We start from the raw sequence: 16500 nt of genomic DNA, 5'->3' as shown, positions 1-16500 counted from the left end.
ACTGGCTTTCTCAAGTATATAAGTAACTAAGGCAATCATTTTAAACTCGAGCCCTATGGATAAACTGGTCACAACTTCCCTGAACAGGCTGTGAATTAGAACACTATAATTACTGAGTAACAATCCACACAAAATGCTGGTATAACACAGCAGGCTAGGCAGCATCTATAGGGAGAAGCGCTGTGGACAAAACGTCGACAGCGCTTCTCCCTATAGATGCTGCCTAGCCTGCTGTGTTCTACCAGCATTTTGTGTGTGTTGTTGTTTGAATTTCCAGCATCTGCAGATTTCCTCATGTTTGCTCTTAAAATTACTGAGTAAGTTGTGTTTGTTAATTATTGGCTTGGATCCTGTGGTTTGCATTTCAACCTGTATCTGAAGGAAGAGTGTTGTTACCCCATCAGTCAGTGAACATCGGGCATTTGTTTAGTAGCAAATAGTTTGGTAAGAAGCACGTTTGCAAATCTGCTCCAGTTCCTTTGGTACTCTGCTAATTGTTGGAGAGGAGGGTGGAGGAGAGAGGCAGGAGAGATGAGAGGGTTGATGTCACCCTATCTAGGATTTCAGTTTTTACTGCAATATTTTATTTTATTTAGAGATATGGCATAGAATAAGTCATTCCACCCCTTGAGCTGTGCCACTCAACAACCCCCAATTTATCTTAATCACTGAAAACTAACAATGACCAATTCACCTACCAACTGGTATGCCTTTGGACTGTGGGAGGAATTTTAGAGCCCCTGGAGAAACCCACACGTTCCATGTCCTTACAGATGACTTCAGAATTGAACTCCGAAATCTGACACCCTGAGCAGTAATAGTGCTACCAAGTCCGCCTAGTTGTTAACCTACCAATTCTTGACCAAACACTAGCATTGCTGTTGATGTGGGTTAAGGCAGTAAGTCAGCAATCTACTAAATTAAATAAGTGAATAGAAACCTGTCCAATATTGTGCAATGAACAGAAGAGATTTGGCATCGTTTTCAAGTTCAGCATTGCTGAACTTGCTTGTCTGTTCAGTACTTACTCGATCTAACCTTCACTGCACTATGAATGGTACCTGACCCTACTTAGTGATTATTTCTCACCTCAGGTGTCAAGGCATCCAATGTGCATGGAAATCCACATTGAGCAGCACAATCACTGCTGTGCAGAAATTGCACCTCTGTAAAATTTGCTCCTAACTTACAAAATTCATGGTTTTATTTTTAAAAGAGAATGTTTCTCCATTAAACTGCATTTCTTTGGACTTCCAATAGAAAATGCTGTTCCAGCTGATTGGTGAAAGTTAATTTTATTACTTGAAACAGATGCCCCAGTTCTGATCATGAGGTAAAGAAAGATGTTCCCTGAATACTAAAATACAATATAAAAACCAGGTTAAAAAGCAATCTGAAAGATTACCTCCTCCAGTGAGTGGAACAGTCCCAACCCAGAAACTGGACTATGATATTGAGCAGCTGAGCCTTTAATGTTTGAGGATCAGTCTCAATGATCCCCAGACTATTTCCACAAGACCAGATTTCCCTAAAACACAGACTTGATGAAGCAAATGTTTTACTATAAAATCCTGTCTCCCACTAATTTTACCTGCAATACTTTCTCCCCAGTTCCCATCCCACCACCTACATACTAGGGGTACTTTACATCAGCCCCATAACCAACCCCAAAAACTTTGGAATGTGGGAGGAACCCCATACAGTAACAGGGAGTCCATGCAAGTTCTGCAAATAGCATCCGAGGTCTGGATTAAACCTGGGTGACTGGAGCTGTGAGGAAGCCATCCCAGGAGCTGAACACTGAAAAGGAAATGTTCAGCCAGCATCCCAACTCGAGTAAGCCTTACTGAAAAATATCACCATTCTCCTCATCAAAACCAGTGTTTCTCAACCATTCATTAAGCATCTTGCATTCACTGTCAAAGATAGAGGAGGTAGCACCTTGGATATAATATCACTGAAAAAAAGAGTGCAAATTGGAAAGCAACCAACTTCTCTCAATGTGTGTCATATGCAGTGAAGTCATTTTTGTGTTTCTCAGGTAAAGGAATCTGAGATCTAGCATCCACGACTACCTCTCTCCATCTACTAAAGAATCTTTCTTTAGGTGCAGTTTTACCTTGGAGTGCAGTATACAAACGAGTGCAAGGAACAACGCTGCACTGATTCACTTCCAAGTCAAGATGCTGTGACTCAAATTATAGTTCTTTAAGAAAACAGCTCCTGAACTAACAAGTGATCTCAAAGGTGCAACATTTCCTAGAATGAACTCAATAGGGCCCATTTAATTGAATAAAACACTATGCTTTCTTTAAAAATAACTTAAAACAGAAAAGGTTAATGAAGAAGCTATGTCAAAAATCTTTTTGCCTTCCACTTCAATCATGCAGATACACTTCTAGCTCAGAGATCTTGTTTACCCTCAATGCATGTTGAGAGTCATCAACTTTCAAAGCTAGCAAAACACCAAACATGGAAACCATAGCACCTCCAGATACATGGTCACATTTTTAAAAAGTAAACAGGCATAAATCAGAACAAAATTAATGTGCAAACTTCTCAATTCAAAACTATGCTACAGTTTAGATAAATAAATGGAATAATAACAAATAAAGAAGGGAAGGGAAAATTGGCACTTCTGGCTTCCACACGCTGCCTACTTCAGGATGAGGTCAGTATGATAAATCATCTTCTCATTCACAAACCAACATGCTAGGTGATGACCCACTGGATGGGATAGGTTCAGAGGTTGAAGGTCAGCTTGCTGACATGCTTGAGTTCTTAATGTAGTCTAGTCATGTGATGGCGTGACTGGAGTTAAGATGCAGTGAGCTTTGATCGTTTCTCTTGAATCTGATTTAGTATATTTACGGTGTCTTTAATCAGGGCATCAAAAATTCCATCTGCCAACTGCATCTTCACACACAACTCGTCTTCATCGTAATTGACCCATTGAGCTTCTTCCTCGTGAAGTTCCTGGACCTGCAAAAAGGAGATATTGTATTTGTTGTGTGTAAAAGACAATATAAAGCTAAACTTTGGGATACCTAAGGTTTGTGCAGTTTTATTTCATTTTTTATCCTAACTTCAGGATTGTCTCTACCCTTAGCTGTTGGGTGCCCCATAGACACCCATGCACTCTGAAGAGCACTAATACTTATGTTAGAAGCTCCAGAAGATCTGGGGAAATATCAATGGATGTGTCCAATTGATTCTGCACCACATGATATTAGGGCTTAAAAAGTTAAATTATAAAGACACATAGATTGACTAAGTTTGTATTACTGGAGTGTGCAGCCTTAGGAATTGTTCCACTGAGATATTTAAGATGACTGAAGGTGACAGAGAAACTGCTTGAGTTTGCACAGCCACCTTCAAGTTAGCATCAGGGTTACTCATGAGTGACACTGAAATATGGAGCTCTGCCCAAAAAGCTCAAGGTTGGGGCAATGAAAAATCAGTTTTGTTGTTAGATGGGATTATTAAGGTTTTGAAGATGAGTTACTACAGAGTGGACACGATCTATTCATTTATGAAGCAATAGTAGGCTTACATACTGTTTACTGTAAATGCGCATTATTTGTTAAGTTATTTGTGGTAATAATACTGTGAGTTATACGTACTATGTTGGGCACCTTGGTCCAGAGGAACATTGTTTCATTTGGCGGTACACATGTATACGGTTGAGTGATGATAAACTGGAACATGATCTAATTCATTAACGTTACAAAGGTTGAGGAACTAATTTTCTCCTCTGTTCACGTTCTTTTGAAATAATTTGTAGCAGTCACAGTGGGCCACTTTTCTAAGTCACAATATTGATAGGGACATGGTGCTTTAAAATTCCCCTGGAACAGGGAGGGCATTGACATAAAACTCAAAAAGCACTTTTTAATGGATTTCCTTGTCTTTGTTTGTAGAATCATGACCGAAAGGTCCCTATTGATTTTGGAAGATAAAGAACAGGAATTGAAACTGCTCAGTGACAAGGAACACCACTCACAGACCACAGATGTCCAGAGTAGTAAGTTATTATATTACTTCCAAGACAGAAATACATTTATGAAGCAGGAAAAAGAGAGCTCTGGTCTGCATCTAGAGGGCGCAAGCCTCAAACTGAAAACATAAGCAAATACTTTACTTTTTGATTGGTTTAATTACAGCTTTTTATTTTATTTTTAATTTATTTAGTAATACAGTGTGTGGTAGTACCTTCTGGTCCTTCAAATCATGCCACCCCAACAAACCCAATTAATGCTAACCTAATCGCGGGACAATTTACAATGACCTATTAACTTAACCCTGTATGTCTTGGACTGTGGAAGGAAACCGGAGGAACCTGGGAAAACCCAAGCATTTCACAGTGAGAGCATACAGAGATCTTACAGAGTGGCTCCAGAATTAACCATTGAACTCCAGAATGCCCCAAACTGCAACAGCAACACACTAATTGCTATGCTTCTGTGACATTTTTAAAGCCAAATGGAGGGGAATCTGGCATTATTGCTAAGGCTGACACTTACTGTTTGCTCTCAAAATGCAATCTTCGTGGGAGCATTATTTCTACAGTACTACAAGGCTGGGATTCTGACCAATAAATGATGCAAGATCTTCAGATGGTATTGAATTTGGATAAATTATTCTTAACAGTCAACTAGTTTTATCCTTAGAGTGGTGCTGTCATAAGGTCAGATTATAACTCTTGGGAAATTTTGAAATGTTTGTAGTTTTCAGGTCAATTTGAAACCTAAACCATTTTCTTAGAACATACAGTACATATGAAAGCAGGCATAAAGACACAAAGGCATATGGCATTTGAAATAGGTTGAATTCACTAATGGAGAGATACAGTCCTATAATTTTAATTAAGTAAAACTCTACTACTTTAGAACAGGAATTGGATTTACCAGAATGTGATCCACTCGGTCCCGTTTCTTCCTGCCAAATTTCATCATTTTTTGCCAGTCAGTCTTATGGTTTTGTTCTTTACTGAACCCAAACAGCTTCAGAACTTCACTGGAAATGAAACTCTATGGACAGAAGCATAGGAGAAATACCAACTGCTGCACACATCATAATACTCACACTGTGGCCCTACACCTTTTGACCCTCTCCTAAAAAGTTTGCCTTCTACAATTTCTTCTTTTGATCAAATTTATAGCTTTATTTCAAATTGTACCAAATTTACCATATGTAATAAATAAACCTTCAAGACTGAAGATAAAGGTAGATTCACATTCTGTAACAGCAACAGAAAGTCGTAGAGAGCCACAAGGTATGGTAGAATTGAACTGATGAAGCACTAGGGGAAGTTTAAAAAAACAGAAGAAAGCAGTCTGTTGAACACTTCTTTGAGAATGAGCAGTCCATTTCATTGCCTATTACATGTGTTGAGGTGGTACAGTGACACAGTTGATAGAGCCACAGCCTCAACACCAGAGACTGGGGTTCAACCCCAACTTTGGATGCTGTCTATGTGGAGTTTACACATTTTCTCTGTGACTAATAGATTAACTGGCCACTGTAAATTGTCCTGAGTGTGTAAACAAGTGGAAAAATCTGTGGGGAGATGACAATGTGGAGTGAAAAATGGGATCAATGTAGTAATTATGCAAATTGATGACTGATAGTCTGTATAGGCTTGGGAGGCTGAAAGACTGGTTTCTATGCTGTACCTATCTCAATACATCAATACAAGTTGTAAAAGATTATACCATCAGGGCATTCAAAAGGGAATAAAATTTCAGGAGCATAGATTTATTGCATCATTCAACCTGGCACCGTGGATAGTCCACCATTGCCTGCTACTGTAATCTTTACCCCCAACCACCTCCCTAAGGTGTCATTATTAATTTGTTCCTAAGCATTTGAGTAGGGCAAGTGAAGACTGATGCCAATAACAGAAAGTAAATAATGAATATCAATAATGACTCGGAGGCGAAAAGGCATGGTTCATTCATTAACTCGTTAATTTGTGGGTCACATTGAAATCTGATGATTTGCCTTTTACACAATATTCAAGACTTGTGCCATTCCAGCTTTGTGTGCTGAATGTTTTTGGTTTGGCCTTATTCATCAAGATTAATAAGTGAAGCATCATTCTATTTCACCTTAAAAGGTTCAACATCATGGAAGAATATCGTAAATTTTGTTTCTGATTAGTATTCTGGAAGGAAGCTGAGAAAAGTTACAGATTTTTCACTGATTTATACTAAATTCTGATACATTGGAGACAAATTTTAAAAAAAATGTTGAGTTAAGGGAAAAAAGGAAGACACTTTATAATGTATCATAAGATGTATAAGATGATAAGGGGTATTGATCGTGTGGATAGTCAGAGGCTTTTTCCCCCCAGAGCTGAGATGGTTGGCACAAGAGGACACAGGTTTAAGGTGCTGAGGAGTAGGTATAGGGGAGATGTCAGGAGTTTGTTTTTTACTCCAAGAGTGGTGAGTGCATCGAATGAGCTGCCTGTAATGGTGGTGGAGGTGGATACGATAGGGTCTTTTAAGAGACTTTTGGATAGGTACATGGAGCTTAGAAAAATAGAGGGCTATGGGTAAGACTAGTAATTTCTAAGGTTGGGACATGTTCTGCACAACTTTGAGGGCTGAAAGGCCTGTATTGTGCTGTAGGTTTTCTATGTTTCTATGTATTTCAGACGTGCTGACGATGGGATTTCTTAGTGATCAAAATATGTGGCCACTTTACAAAAATAAAAGTTTTGTCACTACACAATTCAGCTCAAAACTGTAATTTTCCTGCCACTATTTCTGATAAGCAAGGCAAAGTTACCTTCACTTCAGTGATATCCTGTGGGTTCCTCACTCGCCTAAAATAAGCAGAGCAGTTTCTGCTCGACTTCATCCATGGAGGTTGCCTGGCATTGGGGTCTTCTGCGAAGATCTCAGTGAAAATCTCTCTTGTTAAGTTAAATATAGCCTGGAAGAGGAAAGAGATTAAATTAATTTCTCTTGCCATGAAGAAAGAATACTGCATTGAACAAATTCTCAACAATAAAGTATAAATTTGTTTGCTTTGGACCCGAGGATAAATAGAGAATTCTTTTAGTGCAAGAGCTTTAGAATAGCAGCACTTTAGAGCTACCAAGAGCAAGTAGCACCCCTGTTAAAAAAAACTCTTCAAAGAGGTGAAGTGCTAAGAAAACACCCTGAAGCTCAATTTTCACCGTGTTAAGATTTGTAGCATTTTATGACTAGAGCTATCACATTTTTCTCCCCATTTTCTGCAAGACTGAGTAAGAACTTGGTATAAATCTATGAGTTAAAAAGTGAGGTGAATTAACTGGTGAAGTGTAAAGATCTGCCCTTAGCTGCTTCAGTAATGGACAGACATAATGCAAGAGAGACCAACACCATCACAAAAATTGTAAAAAAAAAACACTGGACACAGATAAGCAGTATGATGGGAAGATACCAAAATTCTAATTTACAGAAATCTAATGTAATGCATTTCTAAAGGAGAGAATGATCAAGGCACGACTGTGCAAGGGATCAAGGCATGACTGTGCAAGCGTATGGATGTCGGTGAGTTAGACTGATGGGAAGGATTTAAAAGAAGTCAGCTTTATAGAGTGGGTGCCAGAGAAGAAGGAGATAGAGTTGGAGGGCTTTGGTTCAACGGGGCTTCGGTGATAGCGGTTTGAGGCGAAGTAAGCTACTGGTGAGGAATAGGAAATATGTCTGTGAGGCTGGTGTTTTGTCCTGGATGTCAGATGTGGTATGTCTGGGAGATTCCCAGCCTCCTGGAATGCCACATCTGCGCCAGGTGTGTAGAGCTGCAGCTCCTTAGGGACTGTGTCAGGGAACGGGAGATGCAGCTCGATGACCTTCATCTGGTCAGGGAAAGCGAAGAGGTCAAAACACAAAAATACAACTGCAGATGCTGTGGATCAAAGAATACATACAAGACGCTGGAAGAACTCAGCAGGTCAGGCAGCATCCCTGAGAAAAGAGTAGCCAACGTTTCGGGCCGAGACCCTTCTTCCTGATGAAAGGTCTCAGCCCGAAAAGTTGGCTACTCTTTTCTCACTGATGCTGCCTGACCTGCTGAGTTCTTCCAGTGTCGTGTACGTATAAAGTGAAGAGGTGATAGAGAGGAGCTATAGGGAAGTAGTCACACTGGGGCCTCGGGAGACAGTTAAGTGGTAAGAGTCAGGAAGAGCAAGAGTTAGATAGTAGAGAGTACCCCAGTGGCTGTCCCCCTTAACAATAAGTACTCCTGTTTGAGTACTTTTGGGGGGGTGTGGGGAACAACCTACCTGGGGGAAGCAATGGTTGCCATGTCTCTCGCATAGTCTGGCCCTGTGGCACAGAAGGGTAGGGAAAGGAAGAGGATGGCAGCAGTGATAGGGGACTCTATAGTTAAGGAGTCAGACAGGCAGGCAATTCTGTGGACGCAGGAAAGAAACACAGATGGTAGCTTGCCTCCCAGATGCCAGAGTCTGGGATGTTTCTGATCGCGTCCATGATATCCTGAGGTGGGAATGTGAACAGCCAGAGGATGTGGTACATATTGGTACCAATAACACAGGTAGGAAAAGCATAGAGGTCCTGAAAACAGACTACAGGGAGATAGGAACGAAGTTGAGAAGCAAGACCTTAAAAGGTAGTAATCTCGGGATTACTGCCTGTGCCACATGACAGTGAGTATAGGAATAGAGTGAGGTGGAGGATAAATGCGTGGCTGAGGCATTGGAGCAGGAGGCAGGGATTCAGATGTCTGGACCACTGGAACCACTTTTGGGGTAAGCGCAACCTGTACAAAAAGGACAGGTTGCACTTGAATCCAATGGGGACCAATATCCTGGCAGGGAGGTTTGCTAACGCTAATGGGGAGAGTTTAAACTAGAATTTCTGGGTGTGGGGGGGGGTGGGAACAGAACTGAAGAGGTGGAGGTTGGTCACAAATAGAGAAAGCTTGCAGGCAGTGTGAGAGGGAGAATAGGCAGGTGATAGAGAAGGGATGGGCTCAGACTGATGGTTTGAGGTGTGTCTATTTTAATACAAGGAGTATTATGAACAAAGTGGATGAGCTTAGAGTGTGGATGAGTACTTGGAACTATGTTGTTGTGGCCATTACAGAGACTTGGATGGCTTAGGGGCAGGAATGGTTACATTGAGTGCCAGGCTTTAGATGTTTCAGAAAGGACAGGGAGGGAACAAGGTGGGGGCATGGCACTGCTGACCAGAGATAGTGACACAGCTGCAGAAAAGAAGGAAGTCATGGAGAGATTGTCTATTTAGAGTCTCTGTGGAATGGAAGTTAGAAACATGAAGGGGTCAATAACTCTACTGGGTGTTGTTGTTGTTGTTTTTTTTTTTATGGACCTCCCAATCGTAACAGGGACATCGAGGAGCAGATAGGGAGACAGATTCTGGAAAGGTGTAATAACAACAGGGTCCTGGTGGTGGGAGATATTAATTTCTCTAATATTGATTGGCATGTCCCTAGAGCAAAGGGTTTAGATGGGGTGGAGTTTGTTAGGTGTGCTCAAGAAAGTTTCTTGACACAATATGTAGATAAGACTGTAAAAGGCTACAGTTGATAATGGTATTGGGAAATGAACCTGGTCAGGTGTCAGGTCTCTCAGTAGGACAGCATTTTGGAGATAGTGATCATAATTCTGTCTCCTTTACCATAGCATTGGAGAGGGATAGGAACAGATAAGTTAGGAAAGTGTTTAATTGGAGTAAGGGAAAATATGAAGCAATCAGGCAGGAACTTGGAAGTATAAATTGGGAACAGATGTTCTCAGGGAAATGTACAGCAGAAATGGGGCAAATGTTCAAGGGATATTTGCCTGATATTCTGCATAGGTATGTTCCGATGAGACAGGGAAAAGATGATCAGGTACAGGAACTGTGGTGTACAAAGGCTGTTGATATTCTAGTCAAGAAGAAAAGTTTACGAAAGGTTCAAAAAACTAGGTTAATGATAATGATCTAGAAAATTTTAAGGCTAGCAGGAAGGAGCTTAAGAATGAAGTTAGGAGAGCCAGAAGGGGCCATGAGAAGGTCTTGGCGAGCAGGATTAAGGAAAACCCTAAGGCATTCTACAAGTATGTGAAGATCACGAGGATAAGGTGCAAGAGAATAGTACCAATCAAGTGTGACAGTGGAAAAGTGTGTATGGAACTGGAGGAGATAGCACAGGTACTTAATGAATACTTTGGCTCAGTATTTACTCTGGAAAAGGACCTTAGCGATTGTAGGGATGACTTACAGTGGACTGAAAAGCTTGAGCATATAGATATTAAGAAAGAGGATGTACTGGAGCTTTTGAAAAGCATCAAGTTGGATAAGTCACCAGGATCAGATGAGATATACCCCAGGCTACTATGGGAGGGTAGGGAAAAGATTGCAGAGCTTCCGGCAAAGATCTTTGCAACATCAGTGGGGACGGGAGAGGTTCTGGAGGATTGGAGGGTTGCAGATATTGTTCCCTTATTCAGGAAAGGAAGTTGAGATAGCTCAGTGAGTCTTACTTCAGTGGATGGTAAGTTGATGGAGAAGTGCCTCAGAAGCAGGATTTATGAACATTTGGAGAGGTATAATATGATTAGGAATAGTCAGCATGGCTCTGTGAAAGGCAGGCCCTACTGGCCTGATTGAATTTTTTGAGCATGTGATAAACACATTGATGAAGGAAGAGCAGATGATGTAGTGTATATGGATTTCAGCAAGGCATTTGCTAAGGTTCCCCATGCAAGGCTTATTGAGAAAATGAGGAGGCATGGGATCCAAGTGGAGCTTGCTTTGTGGTTCCAGAACTGGCTTTCCCACAGAAGGCAAAGAGTGGTTGTAGACAGGTCATATTCTGCATGGAGGTCGGTGACCAGTGGTGTGCCTCAGGGATCTTTTCTGGGACCCCTTCTCTTTGTGATATGACCTGGATGAGGAAGTGGAGGGATGGGTTAGTAAATTTGCTGATGACACAAAGGTTGGAGGTGTTGTGGATAGTGCTGAGGGCTGTCAGAGGTTATAGCGGAACATTGATAGGATGCAAAACTGGGCTGAGAAGTGGCAGATGGAGTTCAACCCAGTTAAGTGTGAGGTGGTTCATTTTGGTAGGTCGAATGTGATGGCAGAATATAGTATTAATGATAAGACTCTTGGCAATGTGGAGGATCAGAGGGATTTTGGGGACTGTGTTCATGGGACACTCAAAGCTACTGTGCAGGTTGACTCTGTGGTAAGAAGGCATATGGTACATTGGCCTTCATCAACTGTGGGATTGAATTTAAAAGCTGAGAGGTAATATTATAGCTTTATAGGACCGTGGTCAGACCCCACTTAGAGTACTGTGCTCAGTTCTGGTCACCTCACTATAGGAAGGATGTGGAAAAAATAGAAAGGGTGCAGAGGAGATTTACAAGGATTTTGTCTGGATTGGGGAACATGCCTTATGAAAATAGGTTGAGTGTACTTGGCCATTTCTTCTTGGAGTGACAGAGGACGGCAGGTGACGTGATATAAGTGTATAAGATAATGAGAAGCAATGAGATAATGAGGCTTTTCCCCAGGGCTGAAATGGCTAACACAAACAGGCACAGTTTTAAGGTGCTTGGAAGTAGGTAAAGTTGTCAGGGGCAAGTTTTGTATTTTAAAATACAGAGGGTGGTGAGTGCGTGGAATGGGCTGCTGGTGATGGTTGTGGAGGCGGATACGAGAGGGTCTTTTAAGAGACCCCTGAATAGGTACATGGAGCTTAATAAAATTCAGGGTTCTGGGTAACCCTGGGTAATTTCTAAAATAAGTAGATGTTCGGCACAGCATTGTGGGCCGAAGGGTCTGTATTGTGCTGTAGATTTTCTATGTTTCTATGAAATGCAATGAAAAGATTTAAAGTTAGCAAAAGATACAAGAGTACTCACTCATATAGACAATTAGTAGAATAAATAAGTTCATAAAATAAACTGATAACTTTCTCACTGAGACACAAAACACGTGTGTGAAGAGAAAGTGTTAACTGGTTAAAACCAGTTCTACACCATTTCTAGAGCACTTGAATATTTAGGGTGTAATTTCAGTAATATATAAAGAGGAGAAAGAGTTTGGCAGTATGAAGTTAGATTTGAGCAACTGTTTTTCATATTATGAACGAAACACGAACCTGATGGTAAAAGATTTTGAGAGTATAAATGCTTGTTTATTGTCACATCAATTACCACAGTGACAAAGGAGAAAAGGAAAACAATAAAAAAAATATTGACAAAGAATAGCCGGGTAAAAGCACAAATTACCCCAAAAATTAGAGGACGAAAGGGGAATCAATGAGTGGGTAGAACTTAGGGAGCAGACCTCAAAGGCAGCATTCGCCCACTTAAGATCTGCAAAAGACAAATTTGAATACTCTATAATTAGCCAGAAAATAGAAACTGAGTGAGAGAAAAAGATTTAGGATATAGAGGGAGGTATGTTTGTTTCACAGGCTTGAGTTGACACAGGAAATTTACCAGTGCTGCAAAAATTAACTTTATTCAAGGGCAGCAACGATTAGACAGTTAGTCTAATGCAATAGTAGAGAAATTATGGGGGGGGGGGTGGAAAGTAACTTAAAATAGGATTAATCTATACTTGGAAAAGCTGAATCTTATAGAGATTTGTCTCAGAGATTTTGTCTGACTAATTTAATTGAGTTTTTTGAATGAGTTACTAAACATATTGATGAGCTCAGTGCAATTGAGGTGATTTACATGAGAATCAGTGAAATTTTGATAATTCACTTGGGAAATTATGGGACCCAAGGAAAGTTAGCAAATTGGGTACAAAACTGCTTTGGTAATAGGAGGCAGATGAGAACCACAACTTTGTCGTGGTTCGGAGGCTTGTGCCTATGCAGGCTCTTGGTAGGGTCTAACAGGTCAAAGGGCAGAGGCCAAACCAAGAGTGATCCACCAGGTTCGGGGGTTCAGCTCAGGGCTGACTGGTTAAAAAAAATGTTTCGGAAACAGCAATGAAGAATCCTTTTATACCTGTGTGCATTGGTATTCCTGATTTTCCACCTGGGACTTGCATGACTAACATTAAGTCAAGAGGAAGCTACTGACATGATAAAGGAAGCAGTGAATGCTACAAGAGATGGCGAACCTACATTGCTGCCCTAAATGCCAGTGGCATAATGGGCAAAAGAATAATAGGAGACGGGGTGATGGTAGAGGATTGCTTTTGTTTTTGGAAGCTGTAATTAGTGTTGTGGCTCAGAGATATGTGCTTCTGATGTACACTGACGAATGCAGAATGTATTAGCAGTAAATTTTCAGATGACAAAAATTAGTGTTGTTGAAAGTAAGGAACATAGTCTTAGGCTAAAATTATCATATTCAGCTGGTAAACTGGACAGGATACTGGCTGATATAACTTATCCTGCTAAGTGTGATGGGATGCATTTTAGGAAGTCTTGTAAGGGCAGGATATGCATCATCTATGTGGTCTTAAGGAACAGAATGACCTTTAAGTACAGATCCAAAGATCCTCAAAGGTGGCAGCACAGATGGAAAGGTAGCAAAGATGGTATACGAGGTATTTGATTTTGTTAATTGAGACATTAAGTCTGACAAGGAGGTCTTGGTGCAACCTTACAAAACATTGGTTAGGTCACAGCTACAGTGCTGTGCACCTTTTTAGTTATTATCATATAGGATATGATTACTTTGAAGAGGATGTAGAGGGCACTCACCAGGATAGGCTGGGTTTGTTTTCCTTGGAGCAGAAGAGTCTGAGTGATGGTGACAGGGCTTGCTGAAAGACGTATACAAAATTATGAGAGGCATAGGTTGGGCAATAGGTCAGCTACTAAAAACATACTCCTACAGCAGGGGTTTACGAGAGAGCAGAGGTATACAAGAGAACAGTGCTTTACGGTGAAGAGTGAGATTCAGAAGGGAACGGAGAGAGAGCTTCTTCAAACTTAGGGAAGTTGGAATTTGGAATGTACTGCTTGAAGAAATAGTGCAAACAGAAACTCCTAATATTTTATTAACAATTTGATAAGCACTTGAGTTACCAAGTATAATAAGCTGACCAAGTGCTGCTAAATGGAATTAGTACAGTAGGAACATGGTGGGCTGAAGATGCAACTTCTGTGCTGTATGACTTCTCATTACATGATCTATATCAGTTATGTACATAGTCATCCAGATTCGCTTTAGGGTATTACTTAATGAGATACAACTTGTGTTTTGAGCTCACCTCACAATATACTCTTTTGCTGACACTTTCTACATTTTGTCCTTTGTTATTTCCAAAATAATCCTGGGGTAACTGAATATCCCAGAGACTGTGTGCCAACTCCTGCCACTTCCAAAGCTCTTCAGCAGCTGTGTGAACTAACTTCTCAACTTCCAGTGCATCATGAGGTACAGCAAAATACTGCTCTTCACGGATTTTCAGAGCCACAGTCTTTGGTAATTGTGGCTCTAGCTCTGGTCCTGGCTGCTGCACTTTGTGAGAACTTAATCCAAAGTCTTCATCAAACCAGTCCTGGTCATCTCCCAGATCATCAAGAAGCTCACGACTCAGTTCCAGCTCCGCAAGGCGCTTGGCCAATTCTTCCTGCCCACTCGTGCCAAACACTGGACTGCCCTGTCACAGACAACAGAAGCAAATTAAGAATCATAAAGCAATAAATAAATAAATAAATAAACAAATAAATAGATAGATAAATAAATAAATAGACAGATAAATAAATAAATAAATAGGCAAAACAAACTTTAAATAAAATGTGGAATCTAAGCTCAAGGCTGCAGAACATGAATCTGGAAAAGATGTTAAGCAACATGTGTAATAGATTAGAAGGTGGCAATGATCTTGTGCTTTCCAATTTGCCGAAGATTGGTACAAATGTGACAAGACACACTTGGAACCCAAAAAACAAAACAATTTCCAATTTAACAAGAATGATTCTCATCTTCTCACCCTGTACCTTTTTAAGTTAATTAAAAATAATTCATAACATTCAGTCTAAAAGAGAAAAACCTCTTTACGGGCAATAGCTTTCAAAGTATAGCTCTGATAATCCTGCACTCTCATGGTTTTGGTGCCAGAGTAGTAGATTTTCCACAATATTGGATATTACTCCTATTAATATCCCAACATATTTTAGTAAACAAAAATTATATGCATGTTATAATAAATTTCCCAGTGAACCAGTAGGGTTCATGGGGAGTGATCACTGTGGCCCTGCTGCATGGAAAGGAAGTTCAGGGAACACCTGGTGAACTGGATGAGGAACTATTAGCATCATTTAAATAGCAATACTGGAATTTTACTGTACTTTCAGAAGCCTTAATTAATAAACCACACATTCCAAACAAGATGAGTTATGTGTATCAATGTAGTCCATCAATATGTCCATTCTAATAGCTATTTCTCCAATCAAGGGAAATTTAATATTAGTGATGTGTGAAGGGTTGAGGAAGACAGGAGAAGATCTGCTTTTAATCTGTTTTGGTCAGTCAGGTTGTGGTGAAACCAATCTACTTTCCTTAAACTAAAATGAAAACTGATTACGACATCTAACTGTGCATTTGTGTTTGGCACTTTAGAAAAAATGGATTCTCTTAATTTACTTTTAATAACTGTTTAACTGTTGGATACATTTTTCTTCCAACATTTTCCAAATATTAACGAAATAGTCAAAGACAGAATCCATTTTTCTCATTATCCAGAATGCCATTGTCTGAGTGGCCCACAGATATTTCAATTTAGCTACATCATGTGTATTCATAAATATAAAAAGTAAGAGGACTTCTAACACTTTAATGAAGAGACTGCTTGTCCGAATGAATATTATTAACAATAATGCAATCGTGCTCTCTCTTCTCTACTGAGTGCTGTTGGATTTGGTTTGTTGAGAATTTACAGCACTTTTTCCACAAGTCATGTTTCTCACAAAACCTTTTCCTTTAAAATTAAAAAGTGCAAATTTTAGAGATCTCTAAAAAATTATAACAGTTCCAGGGAGGAGCAATGATAGGGTGAGAAATTCTTGTACAAGTCATAATTATATAGTAATATCACCAAATATACAGCGGAAACCTCTACCAAATAACCATTAGAGACACAGGAGACTGCTGATACTGAATAAATTCCAGCATCTCAGCCTCTTGTCTTACCAAACATTACTAATTGGATGGTCTGTATACACATAAACTAATAGGCAAGGTAAAAAGTACTCAAAAGCTCTAATTGTTGAGGGGATCCACAAAGGTTTGATTCAATTACCTTAATTTACATTTATGGAATTATCAACCTATTTCTTGCCTACACTCAGCTGTGGCCAGACAGCACCTGTGTACTGTCATTTTGTATACTGTATTTTCATGGCTTATGGAAGCAGAGCAGCACTGCAAAAAAAGATTCCAGTCTTAATAATCAGAATATTCAATGTAGGGTTTAATAAGATTAAATGATAATTGCATTAATGTTTAAGATATTTATTGGATCTGCTGATTAAACTGAGAAAAATCATTTCAGC

General features: G+C 40.0%; 1 protein-coding gene across 5 annotated transcripts in view; it reads right to left on the bottom strand.

Annotated features, from left to right (window-relative positions):
• Window positions 1-1201: 1201 nt before the first annotated feature.
• cep350 (centrosomal protein 350) overlaps window positions 1202-16500 on the bottom strand; it is a 274904-nt gene continuing 259605 nt past the window's right edge. For all 5 annotated transcript variants that reach the window (XM_059984922.1, XM_059984923.1, XM_059984924.1 and 2 more), the window contains 4 exons: window positions 14214-14606; window positions 6796-6942; window positions 4908-5030; window positions 1202-2982 (listed from right to left, as the gene is read on the bottom strand). In XM_059984922.1, the coding sequence (XP_059840905.1) occupies window positions 2818-2982; window positions 4908-5030; window positions 6796-6942; window positions 14214-14606 (828 nt within the window). In that variant the 3' untranslated portion in view covers window positions 1202-2817. The remainder of the gene's footprint in view (window positions 2983-4907; window positions 5031-6795; window positions 6943-14213; window positions 14607-16500) is intronic.

Source organism: Hypanus sabinus, chromosome 11, assembly GCF_030144855.1.
Source record: "Hypanus sabinus isolate sHypSab1 chromosome 11, sHypSab1.hap1, whole genome shotgun sequence".
Lineage (NCBI taxonomy): Eukaryota > Metazoa > Chordata > Chondrichthyes > Myliobatiformes > Dasyatidae > Hypanus > Hypanus sabinus.
Note: the sequence above shows the minus strand (reverse complement) of the source record. Positions and strands in the feature narration are given on the sequence as shown.